Source organism: Phocoena phocoena, chromosome 12 (assembly GCF_963924675.1).
Source record: "Phocoena phocoena chromosome 12, mPhoPho1.1, whole genome shotgun sequence".
In the NCBI taxonomy this organism is placed as follows: Eukaryota; Metazoa; Chordata; class Mammalia; order Artiodactyla; family Phocoenidae; genus Phocoena; species Phocoena phocoena.
In genome coordinates, this window is record NC_089230.1 from 29,975,055 (window position 1) to 29,991,855 (window position 16,801).

Sequence of the window (16,801 nt, forward strand, 5' to 3'; positions counted from 1 at the left end):
AGCCGCATAGCACAGGGAGATCAGCTCGGTGCTTTGTGACCCCTCTAGAGGGGTGGGATAGGGAGGGTAGGAGGGAGACGCAAGAGGGAGGGGAGATGGGGATATATGTATACATACAGCGGATTCACTTTGTTATACAGCAGAAACTAACACAACATTGTAAAGCAATTATACTCCAATAAATATATTTTTAAAAATCTATTCTTTCCTTATAGTAAATATTACTCTATACAAATGTGTGTATTACATAGAATATATTATAGGCTACCAAAAAAATTTAATACCTATCATATTTGTAGAGATTTATTAATTGAGTCCCTGAGATATGGATTGGATGGTTTAATTCAATTGGGGGAAATTCTTGGTAAAGATATATTTTGAATTTTGATGAATTAGATGGATCCAAATTAGTAGAAAGATGAGATGAACTATTTAAACTTGGGAGATAGATGGACAGATGTGAATAAAGAATATGAAATAGAAAAGAGAGTGTTCAATGCAAAGCATAGGGCAGGAGCATCCCTGGCCAAAGAAATGACAGATATGGCTGAAAGGATGAGCAGCATAGCTAAGTGACCACAGAGACACATCTAGTGCCATCATGAGTCAGTTACTCAAGTGACATCTTGGTAAGATGGCTTTTTGGAAATAAATTGTCCATACATTTTCAATTAATTTTTATTTATGTAAGGCAATTAGGTTAGAACCTTGCTATTCAAAGTATGGTCTAGCAGGAACCAGCCATATCAGAATCACCTAGGAGACTGTTAGGAAGGCAGAACCTCTGGCCACATCATCGACCTACTAAATCTCAAGGTGATTCTTGGGAAGCAGTGCACCTGTGTCCTAATGCTGATTTGGTTATTTCCTTAGCATGTAACTCTAGGCAAGTGCTTTCATCTCTAGACCGAAATTGCTCATCTCTAAAGTGGAAAGGATTCCTGCCACACTAATTCAGGGGGTTGATAAAAGGATCAAATGCAATGAACTATGTAAAAGCACTTTGAAAGCTATAAAGCACCACTAGAAATCTCCCCTAAAACAGGCGTCTGTGTTCAAGGAAAATCCAAGGGGCCAGGGCTGGTGCCTGGAATGTCTTGGCCACGTCCCTCACAGCTGCCTCCACTATCCCTGTATATAAACAAAGCCTCAGAGAAACATCTCACTTGGTAAAATAAATACTCAGGTTTATGAAAGTGTCATGGAGCTGAGTTACCCCAGGAGATTCATAGGGTGATGCCTGACCCAGCTGCTCTCCAAATCAAGCCAAGGAATTTGCCCTCGTGTCAGTGCACCTGCCACTGCTCTGTGACGTTCCTGGTTACTCCCTTTCTATTTTTCCCATCTCTTATCATCGGAGGACTATGGGATGGCTAAGGAAACAAGGCAAAGCAGGAGCTGGGATTTTCTGAGGAGTAGCATGTCAGGTAAAAAGTTGACAAGCTCAGGGGGCTCTCCAGCTATGAAAGCAAACTGTCACACAGCAGATCTTTCAGTCCCCTGAGAACTGTCACTTGGAACTTTCTAGTTCAGCAAGTGTCCTTTAACAAAAGTTTTAAAGTTATTAAAAATGAATATTTCATTGTTAAAAATTGTTTTCCACAAGACCCTGCTCCTGGAGGTGTTTAATAATTCTGAGCTCAGGTAAATTGGGGAGGCTGATCACCACCCCGCCTCCTGGAGGAGGGGCACAAAAAGAATCCGATTTAAATTTGCCTAATCAGCATTTTCCAAACTTACTTGACTGCAGAACACTTCCTTGCAGTATTGCCTATTAATACACTGCAGTTTAAACAGTAGTTCCACTAAGAACCTATCTTGAAAATCACTGTCTTTTTTTGATTATAATATTTAATGTAATCTTAATCGCATAGCACTACTTTTGTGGAAATGAAATATTCTAGCCTGGAAACTTCTTGACTACAGGAGCTGTGGTTTTTTACTCTCCAGCACTTAGCAGAGTACAAGGCATTTAGCCAATTCTCAGTGAATGTTTGTTAAATTTTTAAAATCAAAATAGAATCCATTTTTTTTTTTGCATGAGAAAAGCTATTCTCACTCTACACCAAAAGGATATGACGAGTTTTTATGTGTGTTTGTTTGTTGAGGAACAAGAGCCCAGTTTGTTTATTTGATCATTTCTTGCATTTGACATACTCCTCGGTGACATCCTTGGCCTGAGCCTCTTTGCCATAGTCCTTAACCACCACACAACTGCAACCAACCACTTTATGGGGTTTTCCCTCTCTGCCAGTTTTACAGAGGCCTACCCATTCCCCTAGTTTCTTGTCATCAACCTTAATCAGGTTGATCTGGTGCTCAGCACAAAGGGCCTCCACCAACTCGACATACATAGGCTTATCACAGTTGGACGCAAGCACACAGAGATGGGCATGTGCTAGGCCATTGCGGATGAAAGCGGGCCTCAGCACCTCTTCCAGAGCAGTATTAACGTCCATTACACCCCCAGCAGCAATGCCTTCCTCGGCCATGGAGGTGGGTTACAGATGGAGCTGAATCTTGAGTGCACCCACGCCTCTGCCTCCGCGTGACTCCGCGGCGGCAGGGAAAGAGCTATGATGAGTTTTTTAATGGGTTTTATGTGATGGATATGTACATTCAAATAACTTATTTGGGCTGATTATTTGCTACTGTAAGTAACAAATAAGGAAAGGCCATCCTAAAAAGGAATTTATACATAAAAATACTGTCAACCATCATAGTTTTTCAACATTTATAACATATCATGTTTCAATATTTCTAATGAACCAGAAGTTACTTTTTTAAAAAAGGCAGGAGCTAGTGTCATTCTCTATAAAATAGTGTGGAAGGTGACTTGTAAGCCTGACAGTCTACGGGGACTTGGAATCACCGTTCAAAGTTTATAGTCCTTAGTTATCAAACTGCTGGTAAAGTATAAAAATACATCCAGGGGGTCTTGATTGTTCTAAATCACCGCTGGTGGTTCAGCATCACATCCTAGACCTCTGCACTGTGTCCCGAGAGAGGCATTTTGAGTCTGCAAAACTATCAGAAAAAACAAACAAACAAACAAACAACAACAAAAAAATAAAAATAGGAAGGGAGGGCTGAGTGGGGAGGAGAAATGAGCATTCTAAACTAAAAACAGAAATATGGATGCTGATGCTAACAGAGTTTCCTCAAGGAGAGAACCCTAGGTAAGCATGCGTAACTTTGAAGTGACCCACAAACCTCTCCCCTTAAAGAACCTTCTCCATCTTACCCAGATTGTATTTCCCATAATGGGAAATACAAGCCCTTTGGGTTCTGCTCAAGTGAATGATTTGCTGCAATCACAAGACCAAGTGACTAAATATTTCTAGCAAGCCCGTGTATTTATTGAATCTTGCTTTTAGAGATTTTTTTCAAACCTTGGCCTTAGAAGGATGAGAGAAATACAACCTGGGAGCAAAAATCTGGTCTTCCTGAGCTCAAAAAAGGATTTGACATAAATTGCTCTATTAAAAAAATGCCCTTTGTTACAGCTTGAAGGAAAAAAAAGAGGTCATCCTGTGCAAAAGCATTTTCTAAAGGTTGTCCCAAGGACCCTATTGGTTTCTCACTAAATCTCAAAAACTGCCTGAGATTATAACCCCTCTCCCATTTGTTTAACCTTCTATAATATTATTTTCAAATGTTTCTTTGATGCTACTAACAATTGAACAATATTATTTTTAGTCTCAAATTTCAAGTCTAGCATTTCTTTAGTATTTTTATATGTTACATCAGATTTTATATACTATTTAGGTAAGCATTTGTATGAATACACACACACACACATATATTTACACAAAACCTTTCAAACAATGGTGTTGAGAACTGGTTTTAGATTTTTAGGTATACCTATTATCACTGTAATATTCATACAAGACAAATAAAATGGAGAGAAAAAATCCAAAGGAGGCTCAATAAAATATGCATTAAGAACATGGCAGATATTTAACCTCCTGAAACCTCAGTTTCTTCAGCTGTAAAATGGAGATAATATTGATAACCTACAATCATAAAGTGCTTTAAGGATAAAGAGAGGGTATATTTAAAACAATTAGCCTTATAAATATTAGCTAATATTACTGATGTTGCTGTTTTTTATTATCATTATTATTTTAAACTTCTTAAAATTAAAATTATTTTTAGTGAATCCCTATAGATTGTTATTCAATAGAAATTTACCAATGCTAAATATGGAGAAGCAAAAGAATACGGCTAATGTTACAGCCTAAATTAGAACTAGGAACAAGGTTTTTTATCTGAGTTCTGAGCCTATTCTGAGTTCCATGCTGATCTCTTTTTAGAATTTAACCAACACTGACAAGTCAGCACTTTTGAAAGGCGAATATAAGGGAATCCACCAAAAAGTGAGTTACACAAGTTTCCTGGTGATCAAAATTGAGTCATTCATATATATATATATTAGATTCATCCAAACCATTGTTTGAATTTGAATATTGACATTAAAATTCATATAAAATACAAAATTATTAAATATGTTGTATGTTTATATTCATTGTACATTATTGTGACTTTCAAGCATAAAAAAGACAAAAATAAAAGAAAAAATGTAAAAAGGAAAAATGTATATATTTCCTCTCATACATGATCTTTGCTTTATTCTGTATTCTGTTGTGAAAATCAAATAAAAATATTAACAATATTCCTATAATAAAAGTTTCTCATTTTGTTTTGTTGTTGTTCTGTATCTAAGATTCTGGAATATGAGAAACTTTCACACAATTATTTTGGTAAAATAAACACAAAGAACTTTCTTAGAGGCTTTAACTTCATATTTTACATTCAACAGGATTCTCCCAAGATTTTAGACAAAATATCTAATCTCCCAGATAGTACACAAACTTGACACATAATAAGTTCTCAAGATAATATACTTGTTGAAATAGAGAATAACAATTTATTATGAAAGTGCCTATCAGAGAGCCTATACTCAATAGGCCCTCAATAATAAATGATTGTTGGATCTGAATGTTATCACTTCTGCACCAAAATGACAGCACAGAATTGTAATTAAAGGATTATAAAAAGGTTGACCATCCCTCAAGTGGAAAACCTTCTAAACTGTATTAAATTTTATGCTGTGATAGGAAGGTTCATAAGTACTCTAAATGGGCCTTGAAGGGCAAATTGGATGAAGTGGGCTTAATGGTTATTTCTTTAGTGCAGAATGTTACATTAAGACCTTCCTGAAAACCCCTTTTTGAAATACACTGCCCCACCATCCTCATAATAATCTTGCATTTATCAGGCCTTGATTCTGTGGTGTAAAGAGTTACGTTTCTTACCCCATATTACACATGACAACTTCTTTTGTCTAGAGACAAAAGTGATCTCAGGTATATTTAAAGCAAATTTATAATGAGAGTGATAATGTACAACAATTGATAAATATCATGCCCAACACATTTATTAGATGTCCTTACATATCTCTTGAAAGTACTAATGTTGGAATGGGTGATAAATTGACTTAAGGTTGAACACTAGTGTGAAAATTGAGAAGTCCTGGATAGAACTGGAGAGCAGGGAGCTTTGAAAGACTAGAGAAGAAAGGATGAATGAGAAATACAAATATACAGGACTTCCCTGGTGGCACAGTCGTTAAGAATACGCCTGCTAATGCAGGGGACACGGGTTCGAGCCCTGGTCCGGGAAGAACCCACGTGCCGCAGAGCAAATAAGCCCATGTGCCACAACTGCTGAGCTTGTGCTCTAGAGCCCTCAAGCCACAACTGCTGAGCCTGCGTGCCACGACTACTGAAGCCAGCGTAACTAGAGCCCGTGCTCCACAACAAGAAGCCACCACAATAAGAAGCCCACGCACCACAACGAAGAGTAGACCCACTCGCTGCAACTAGAGAAAGCCCGTGCACAGCAACGAACCCAACACAGCCAAAACTAAATAAATAAATAAATGTATATATTAAAAAAAGAAATACAAACATACAATGGAGTTTTCTAAAAATAAAGTATTAAGAAAAATATAAAACCTACAAAAGAGCTTGATAAAGTCAAAGGGATGTCTAAGGAGACAGAGTATCAGAAAGCTTCAGGTACCATCCTAAACTTGAGAGTTAGGCTTGCTCTCTACAAGCTATGGCTATCTGAATTTAGTAAAGCCACATGGTGGAAACTATCCTAAATCAACTGGCATAGTGGATATTGATTATAGCAAAACCCTTGATACAGTCTTTCAGGATACATTTATAGATGAAATAATGATCACAGACCAGGTTTTATTTTTTCCCAAGACCTATCACATTGCCTGATATATAGAAGGCACTTAATAAATTGAAAGAATCAGGAATGTGACCTAAGGAATACAACATTAAATGGATTCATAGCTGGCTGGAATATATATATCAATCAGTGCATTACTATCATCCCTATTGAACTCTAAATAGGGCAGAGACCATGTAATATTCTTTATCTTTGCATCCCAAGGCTGAGCAGAGAATGCACGATAAGTATTTTCAGATCAGCTGAACTTGGAGGGAGATGCTCAGTGGCTCATCACAGAACTCAAATGCTCAACATTTTTATCTGTGATGTGTATGAATACCTTAGAGGTTTAAGCTAGTCAAATGTGCAGATGATACAACTTTTGGACGGTTATCATTACATAAAATGCTCAAATACTTTATTATCAATAGAGCATCTTAATACATATTAAATATAACAGTTAGTGGGGTGGTAGCAGCAATATTAATTGAGTAAAGTCAGAACCGTTAGAAACAACTAGATCCAAAGGTAAATTTAGGGAAAACTGTGTTACCTACTCTCAAACAAGATTACTTTATTTTCCCCCTCAGGAGGTCATTTAAATAGGTAGTGAAAATTTGAAATAGAGTCTAATATAAATACGTAATATATTTAATTATGTCTGATTTAAAATTTTGGGTGAGTTTGAAAAAAAGATTTGAAAACTTGATCTGAAAGCATTTAAAGGAGCCATTTCATGACAGTGCCCAAAAAGTAATTTGGCAAAAATAACACTTATTGAGTGGTCACAAAAAACATGCGCTGAATGATCATCTAATTAAAAACAAAAATTGTTAAAATTACAGTATAAAATAGGTTGCGAATAGGCCCTTGGCTGGGAATGCACCAAATTAGAACACAGGGTCCATCTGGCAATCTCTGAACCTGAGCCAGGGCCATGAAAACCAAGAGACTCCGCCCGACATTTGGCGGCAGTTCTACTTTCTAAGCAAGAGGATCTCGGGAGGCCTCTGAATCTGTAGGGTAATGGGGACCAAGATGTGGGGACAGTGTTCCCGGGCCATGATTCAGCGAGGAGAGCCCATTTCACATCACACGAAGATCACAACAGTAAAGATGATGGCCCTAGCCTCCACATTTTTTTTTTGTTTAAACAGTTTCTTTCCTGCCATTTCCCACAAAATAAAAAGACGTATTCAGAGGTAAATTTCTATAGTAGAAATTTCTGACATATGCAGAAACGTGCACAGAGTTAGATTCCGACTGTGTAATTTTATCCTGTCTTCAGCAAGAAATTTAGAATTTTCTCCAAACTCATAATTTTTTGAGAACAGTGTCATCTCACCATGACAGCAACTTGAAGGAGTAAAAAAATTTGAGGGAAGGAAAATTAAAACATTATTTTAAAAGACTAAGGATTGCTATGGAGCAGTCGGAGGAGTTTAGAAAAATAGTCCAGTGACTAGCATTTTGCCAGATCATTTGCCAAAATGTTGACATGAAAGTTCCCTGAAAACTTTGTCTTAGGTTTCCGAAAATTTCTCTGAGGAAATTGCTAAAAGAATAAACAATCAGTTCAATGGCATACAGTGAAGAATAAAGTCCACATCCAATGTGCATATTCTGTTTATAGCTGGGAAGAATTTAAATTACTTGCCTAGCACTCCTTTTTTCTTTTCAAGTATAAACTAACTCAAAAAATTAAGTAAAAATTGATGATCTAGCAATGTTTCTCTGGCTGCCATACAGTATGGGCAATGAGTTCTAGACTCCAATTTATAGGTTTGTCAGAAAGTTTGGTTATTTTCATCAATTTAGCTTTACATTTAACATTCCTCCACTTAATTGAAACCATGCGGACACATTTGGTTAGCATCCACATTCCTACAAAAGTAAAAAGGGTACTTTGTTTCAAATTCTGCACAGTTTACCAGTAAATTCTATTTTTCTTGCAGTAACAATTAAACACACAGTTGGCACTTAATAGCGAAAGCCTCCTAATCCCTATTGTCAATGGGTACAACTCAGCTTTAGCAAATATCCAGTCAGGTGGAGGAAAAAGCATTATCCATAACTTTGTCTTAATAAGTGAATAAATGATTTTCCAGGGACTAATCCCAGGGTTTCAAAGCATGGTCCTTGGAAAATTATAGCAGTTTTGAAGTTTATTTAACCCCCATTCTCTACTTCTTGCCCTCCTGGGATCCTGCACCAAAGTGCTAGCTGAAGGATGAGATCTGAAGGGTAGGCTAGTAAGTGCTACGCTTCTTTACTGACTGTTCTTTCTTTCTCAATCCCATTGTGGAAAATGACTCTGGATTGGTTTATGAAGTGAGTTTAGAGAGTAACAGGTTTCTAGGATTTGTACTTTCTCTGCTTTGGCAAAGTAATTCCAAAAAGCCAAAGATACAACAGCAGGATAACATGCATCGCTAAAATAACAATATTTTGAGGTTGACTAACTAATGAAAAAATGATGTCCAACCGCCTTTTCCTGTTAGGAAATATGCAAAGAATAAGGAGAAAAAAAGAGAAGAAAGTATGATCAAACGGATGAATTAAAATGACTCCTAATTGACAATGACAAGGTTGTAGCAGTTAGAATTACCCTCGGGTATTTACGGATGGGTCCACTGTTGCAGGCAGAGCTCTCCTTCTTTCAGCAAGTATTTGCTGAGCACCTACTATATACTACTCCCCTAGACGCTATTGCTACACATTGCCACTTCTGTAGCCACAAAGAGATGGACATGACCTGCCCTCTCACATCTTACATTAGAGTCACCTCCACCCTCTCCCTCCTCTTTCTCTTCTTCCTCAGGCACCCATGTGACCAGGCACTGAGACCAGTGCATCTTTCTTGCCAGAGACAGGAGCAGGGAGGCCACACCTGATGTGAAGAAAGCCAATAAGACCTGAGTGGCTAAGCGAGTCAAGAGAGGTCCAGGGGGTCAAGAGAGGTCCAGGGGGTCGAGAGAGGAAGGAGTCAGGGAGAGTGCCAAGTGCAAGAGTGAGGACAGAAGACAGGCCACCTGTCAAGGTAACAGTCTTCACTAGCGAACCCACTGGCTGGCCTCCTGCCTCTGACTTGCTGGACTTCTCCCCTTTGCACAAAACCAGAGCTCTTCCAGTGTGTGAATACAATCCTGTCACCCTTCCTTAAAATATGTGATTTCCTATTCGTTGTCCCAAAGATAAAATAAAAATCCATAGCTTACAACGCCTTTATGACCAGAGCCTTTCCTATTGCTTCCACCCTTGTACTCAATACTGCAGCCATTCTGAACCTCTCTCCCTTAACTTCTGTGCCTTTGCCCACAATGTTCCCTCTGAGAAGAATAACCTCCTACTCCATTCTGCTCTCTCCATCTCCTTGCCTACAGGAACTAGAATTTCACATCTTGGTTTAAATGTTACTTCTTCTAGATGACCTTCCCTGACCCTCCAAATCAGAGTTTCTCAGACAGCAGACCTGCAGTGCTTGTATAAAATATTTCTGGGTCCACTCCATGTTAACTGAATCAAACTCTCTGGGCTGGGGTCCAAGAAACCACATTTTTAGCAAGCATTCCACTTATTCTGGTGTGTATTAATGTTTCAGGACCAATGATTTAGACTCTGGGATGATATAAATAATAATAAACAACCCATACAGCACAATTAATTCCCCACCAATCAAAATGGACATACTGGGCTTCCCTGGTGGCGCAGTGGTTGAGAGTCCGCCTGCCGATGCAGGGGACACGGGTTCGTGCCCCGGTCCGGGAAGATCCCACATGCCGCAGAGCGGCTGGGCCCATGAGCCATGGCCGCTGGGCCTGCGCGTCCGGAGCCTGTGCTCTGCAACGGGAAAGGCCACAACAGTGAGAGGCTGGCGTACCGCAAGAAAAAAAAAATGGATGTACTGACCAATTAGGACAGATGCCATGACCAGTCAAAGTGGACTCTGGCTATCAGACTCTCATATGTACTAGTCTGTAGCAACAATAATCGGCTGGCCCATGCTCTGTTTCATTGCACCCCACCTTTCCTCTGGGCTGGAATATATTAGCTGATATTTACTGAGTAATTCCTTTGTGCCAGGTATTGTTCTAGCACTTTTCTTACATCATTTCAATTAACTTTCAAGATAATCCTATAAATCAGGTGCTATTATTATTTTCTTTCTTTAGAAACTGTTTATTTTCCATCAACCTGTTTCCATTTTGAGTTGGTGGAAGAGCAGCTTAAGACCACTCAGTGGTCCTTCCTACCCATTCAGTGGCCTGACCAGTGGTGGGCTGAGCACTCCAGTCTCCAGTGAGGAACTGCAGAATAGGCCCAGAGGGCACCTGCACACCTTCGGACCCGTCGGCCGCCTCAGGCTGAGTAGCAGTGAACTCAGGAGCTGGAGCAGCCCATTCACCCTGAAATTCCTCCTTGGTCACAGCCTTCTCAGCTGCCGCCTGCTCTTCCTTTTCAATCTCTTCAGGATCTCTGTAGAAGTAGACATCAGGCATGACCTCCCATGGGTGTTCACGGGAGATGGTGCCACTCACGTGCAGAACTTCCCGGGCAAGCATCCACCACATCAGACCTAATGAGTGAGTTCCCTTGTTGTTGCACAGGATGGCAATGTCCACATAACACAGAGGAGAGTCTCTGTTACACAGAGCAATGGTAGGCAGGTTAACGTAAGAGGCCTCTGTGAGAGGCTAGTGGGCAGCCCTGGGATCAGTAACCACCAGAAGTCTTGGCTCCCGGAAGGCTGCCTGGATCTGGTTAGTGAAGGTTCCAGGAGTGAAGCAGCCAGCAATAGGAGTGGCTCCAGTGACAGCAGCAAACTTCAGCCCAGCTCGCTGGCCAGTATCCCTGGAGGATACGACACTGACATCAGCTGGGTTTTCAATGGCAACAGTGGCACGAGCTGCCAACAGGAGCTTCTACCAGGTCCTCTTCAGATTTATGATGTAGATGCCGTCACTTTTCCTTTTGTAGATGTACTGTTCCATTTGGGAGTCAAGGTTGGTGCCACCTAAGTAGGTTCCTGCTGCAAGGAATGAGGACATCCTGCTGCTTCATTTTCAGGACATCAAGCGCTCTGGACATTGTGAGAGCTTCCCTTTAAGTTACAATGAGAATGCAGAACAAGCCATGTGGACCCCTGTCTGGGTAGTGTGGAAAGGCGGTGCTATTATTATTTTCATTTACAGATAGCAAAACTGAGACACAGAGATGTTAAGTTACCTGGCCAACATTACACAGCCAGTAAGTGGCAGAGCTAGAGTTCAAATGCAGTCTGGCTCCAGAGCCCTAACCTACACTGCACCTGTCATTGGTATGTATGAGGCTTTATTTTATTGTCAGTCTGGTTATTTGACTTTCTCACTACCCTGTGTTCTCCATGGGGGTAAACCTGATACATAATAAGCTGTCAATAAAAAGTTGGAGAATAAATGAGATCACGCTAATTTAGTTTAGGATCAAGAAGAGGGGACAGTAGAAGCCTGACCAATTGCTTACATTATCTCCTAGGGTTTTGAGGCTTGCTTTTAAAGAACTTCAAGGACAAGAAGTTTGGGACCTTACAGGAATTATGGTGTGGCAACCATCTGAGGCCACTGAAATCCATGCACCTAGAAAGCCCCAGCCATAGAATTGGTTTTCCTGCTCCAAACATTTTCAACCAAAGTGATGAATATAAAACTGACATGCATACTCTTGGCAAGTAAAATCATGTCAGAAAGATTAGAACCAACAGAGAGGTGACAGGCCTCAATATTCCATGGAGTTAATTTCTTAGAAAAACCTTTTCAGAATGCCTGTTAGTAGAGCCAGCTGGAGCCCAAAGCCTCAGTAATGAAACTAGCTGTGTCACGCAGATTCATCACACAAAACCAAGACACTGAGTTGCTTTCTCCAAATGTATAAAGTCGGTTTCTTCTCCCAGGGTGCAGCACTATGATGGTCACTCCCCAAAACCCAGATTATTTTCTTTTAATTTTTATTGGAGTATAGCTAATTTACAATGTCATGTTAGTTTCTGCTGTAGAGAAAAGTGAATCAGTTATACATATACGCATAACCACTCTTTTTTAGATTCTTTTCCCATATAGGTCATCACAGAGGTTTAGGAAATTTACCTGTCTAGCAGAAATGCAGTTTGGCTTGGAGAGTAGCAAAACTGGAGTCAGGGAAGCCATTGAGGAGAAATCCAGGTAGGGTGACAAAGGCCTAGGGAAGGTAAGATGGGTAAGAGGATGAAGCGAGGTAGCACTTTTTTTGTGTTGCAGCAGTTTTGAAAGAAAGGTTCAACACAGGACCTCAGTTACGAATAATTGGGGAGGGGGCATACATACCCTTCTTACCTTCCCTAATTCAACGTGTAATGAGACTAAAACCGTTCTCTTAGTGGCCTCTTGCTACCTTAAAATTATTCAGGTATTTGAGGAAAATACGGCAGTATTTCTTGACTGTAATTCTTTTAATAAAAATCAGCATCTTGGCATCCATGTCAAGGGAGAAATCCAGAAATCAGTGTACAGAAGAATTATCTAGTAGACTTCTGGGGTTGCAGTGAGACATGGAAGGAGAGGAACTAACCATGGACCAGAGTGAGGAGTTTTGACAATGTTCAGAAGTTATTGTATGTTCTTCCAGCTACCCAGGGAAGCCACATTCCTTCCTACCCATCCAAATACCTCATGGTTCCCACATTGTTATCCAAGTCACAAAACTTTGGGATTAGGTCCTGTTCTCTTTTTTTTTTTTCCAAGCTCAGTTTCCAAAAGAAATGCTTGAAGGGTCCAGCTCTGCCTCTAACACTGAGTACCCCTCACCTTAATCCTGGACAGCTCCCATCTTAGTCCTCTGAGTTTCCATTGTTTTCCATGGCTGGAGGGGACCTGGACTACTATATTATCTTGTCCCTGTTTGGATTTGGTCTCATAACTGGCCCTCTCCCAGGGTGGGGAAACAACTAGGAAGAGAGGAGATTTGGGGACATAAGAGTTAAAAGATTCACTTCCTTAATGTCACTTTGACCTGAGAGTCTATTAGCTCCCGGCTAATGGCCCATTTCTGAGCCTCCCTTACCCACTACCGCTGCCCACCCCTAATCCTCACTGTTGCTTTCACCAAGCTTTGGTGCCTGTGCCACCCAGAACTGGGATCTAAGGCAATGATGGAAAGGAGCAAAGCTGATCTAAATAGAGAACTTGAATGTTAGGAATAAACAAAATTCGTACATTACACTGGCATAAGCAAGTATCAAAACTATAGACGTTTGTTTGTATTTTTGGTTTTGGTTTTGGTTTTAAGAATGGGTTGCATTGCTTTCAGAAGTAGGAAGAAAGAAAGTGTTGAGTTCTAAGTGGAAAATTCCAGTTGGATGAAAAGACTAGGGAAGACTTGTAAGTAACACGGTGACTACCTGGAATGATTCATTTCGATAGCTGCAAGATTTTTAGTCTGATGCTAAAGCACACATTTCTATTATAATCCTGTTCACTGCTTTTAATGAGCTACTTGTTCATAGAGCAAAGATGAACTGACATCTAGCCCATGTTTGAGTTGCCACAGATCTTTTATCCCCTGATCTAAATAAAAAGTTTCACTCTGTTACCTAATGAATCAGAGAAACTAAAAACTGGTAGGAGGGACAATCAACAATAATTCCAAACGTCACTCTAGCCCTCTGGTGATTGGCCTTTCCTGCAATGTCCTCTACCACCCAGAGTTCACACCTCAAGATCATCTCTGGCCTACACTTCAGTATTTGGTTAGCCCTTTCCAGAAGGCAATTCTGTTTCACATATACATTTAATACAGATATGCCTTTTAAAAAGCAAATTATTATAATGAAAAACATATACACACTTAAGGAGTTCTTATGTGACTCAAGTTTTATCTACTTAGTGTTGCTGACACTGAAAAACCACTCGACTGGGGATTTCTTAGTTTACAAGGTTATTATCAAGTTCAGTGGAAATACAGCCTATTTGTACAGTGGGGCACATTTGAAGATCCTTATAATTTGCCAATAATTAGACTCCTCCAAAGAAATATTTTATATTTCTTAAGGACTTGACTCCCCCAAATCTTCTGATTATATTACCTACTATAAGAATAAAATCTGGGCAGTTTATCATTGTCAATAGGTTTTTCCCAGGAGAATAATTTTTCTGAAAAATAATATCACACATTTATGTTGGTAACTTGGCTCTATACCAGATGAATTAGAATTTCTAATTTCTAAATTATCCATGTTAGGGAGAGATACAATTAAGAAAGTTTTTGTCAATTTGAAAACTCTGGGATGAGGGAAGAGGTTGCAATAAAAGTAAGACCATTTAAAACCTAAAATAAATGTCTAATTAATTTATGAAAAAGTATGCAGTACACATTATTGCCACACCCAGTCAGTATGAATACTTAAATGGCAGTTTTTCCAAACTATTATCTTCTGTATTTTTATTTGTGTTTTTGGCCACTTCACTCTCTATAATCAGGAAATCAGTTATAATGTTTAAAAGGATAATACATTTCAAAGTTTACTATCTTAAAAATATAACTCCCTTCGGGGAGTTGAATATGGCTTTCTTGGATTCTTGCCTTTATTGATATTTCCTGAGGGCTACATCCATGAGTGAGGTCTTGGAAATCGGGTAACCAGCCCATTTTTCATGACACAGTGTAACTCCCTTAGCAATGTGGTGCTAAAACCGGGAAAGTGACATTTCCTCCATTGTCTTTGGCTGTAGCTATGAGTTTCCTTTCGAAGAGACCACAAAGCAGGACCCAGCCAGTTTAATAATCCTGATAGAACCAGCGTGAGTGAAAGTTATAAGCACAGACGGAGAAGCTTGGGAAAAGTAAAACGGTAGGGAAGGCAGTCAGCACATGGAGGCAAAGACCATCAGTCACCAGCATCAATTTTCCACTGGTTTATAAACCAGGATATTGGGGAGAGTGGGGTTTGAGAATAGGAGCTGGGAGGAGAGTCGTTTTTAATATACTGTTTTTCCTTTCGGTTCTTCCTTTTAATCCTGTGGTGTTGAAAGCACAGCTTTCTCAAAGACAATCTGACCTATAGTCAACATTATAAATCACTCTCTAACCTCATAAACTGAGGGTCTGCAATGAAGATCTGTAATCAACACTGTAACTCATTCTTCTAACCACATAAGTTAAAAAAAAAAAAAGACCCTCTAACATCCTTGTGGTCAATTCTAGAAAACAAATACAAAGATAAGGTAGGTGTTTTGTTTTTTTTTTTTCTCGGAAAACTTTTTATGCATCAACACTACTTGAAGGTATTACTTGTTAGTTCAGGGCTTAATATATTGAACATGGATCCCCACCAACACTTTCTGAAATCAATAAATGTAGGGTACACAGTAATGGGAATACTGTGAACAGCACGGTTAACTATTGGGCTACCCCTCAAAATCTAAAACAGAATGAAAATCCTGCTTTTACAATTCCAATTAATGTAATCAGAGTTTTTCCAGTTAATCTGGAACTATTCCTGGGTGTAGCATCACATCAACCTACCAACGTACTAGTAAATTGGCTGATTTCTGCCTACCACTTATACCAACAAGCATGAATCTGTAGGATAGGATGTAAAAAACTCTAAGATACAGAGCAGCCCAAGCAAGGTGCCAGGCAAGTGCCAAAGACAACAGCTCCGAGTAAGAACATAAATAAGAAAATATATAACAGGACTGTGAAGTAACGGTATGGTTCCAGAGGTAGGAAACTTTTAGTGTCATTCTATTCTATGTGGATCAGAACAACACTAAATGCCTGGATCTGGGTGTTACATCTTTAAATAGACAATACAAAATAAGTGTCTACTGGAGACCAATCGGTTTAGAAACCATGAGCTATGAAGAAATGTTACACGAACTAATTTTCCTGACAACTTGGCAAAGAAATATGATGATAGACTATGGTGATATCTATCAAAAATTGGACGAGTAGACCAGTCTCTGTAACTTCAGAAAACACAACCGAGCAGTTTTGTTAATATATTTTACTCCACATAGAGCAAAAACGAAGCGGTAAAAAATAAATAGAGGTGGCTGAGTATTAGTACTTCGAGCGTCCAAGCAGAGACCGTGTGATCATGTGCCAAGGGGGATGATGAAGGAATTCTTAACTTTTCACCCAGCACTGTGATTTTGTAGATCTCAATGCATGATCCTTTGCCAAACATAACTTTTTATTTAAAATGTGTAGAGATTAAAAAGCCAGAAATCACTTAAAAGTTTAAATCCAGCCTATGACAAGATGCATATCCATCCTTTAAGATTCATTAAGTTTATTCTGGGCTTATGATACAGTTCAGTGCACATTAGATACTGTCACAACTTATACACTTAAGATAAAATAATAAGGAAAGGCAACAGAGTCAACAGCACTTATATTTTGAAACATGTTGATAACAGCTTAGTAACAATACTCCCTAGCAGGTGGAGACTGTATTGCATGCAGTGTAAGATGAGAAAAAATTTTAAACAGTGGCACAGAATTTGAAGTTGGCAAGACTGATGCTATCGCTAAC

General features: G+C 39.3%; 1 protein-coding gene and 1 pseudogene across 1 annotated transcript; both read right to left on the reverse strand.

The window, feature by feature from the left end:
• Positions 1–2,135: 2,135 nt before the first annotated feature.
• On the reverse strand, positions 2,136–2,492 carry LOC136132159 (small ribosomal subunit protein eS12-like). The gene has a single exon (XM_065889047.1). It carries the CDS (start codon positions 2,490–2,492, stop codon positions 2,136–2,138), a length of 357 nt encoding a protein of 118 aa, XP_065745119.1.
• Positions 2,493–10,478: 7,986 nt separating this feature from the next.
• On the reverse strand, positions 10,479–11,340 carry LOC136132003 (small ribosomal subunit protein uS2 pseudogene; annotated as a pseudogene).
• Between the last annotated feature and the right edge of the window lie 5,461 nt (positions 11,341–16,801).

Coding starts and splice junctions, on each gene's coding strand:
- LOC136132159 (XM_065889047.1), bottom strand. CDS start 2,492: ATGGCCGAGGAAGGCATTGCTGCTGGGGGTGTAATGGACGTTAATACT.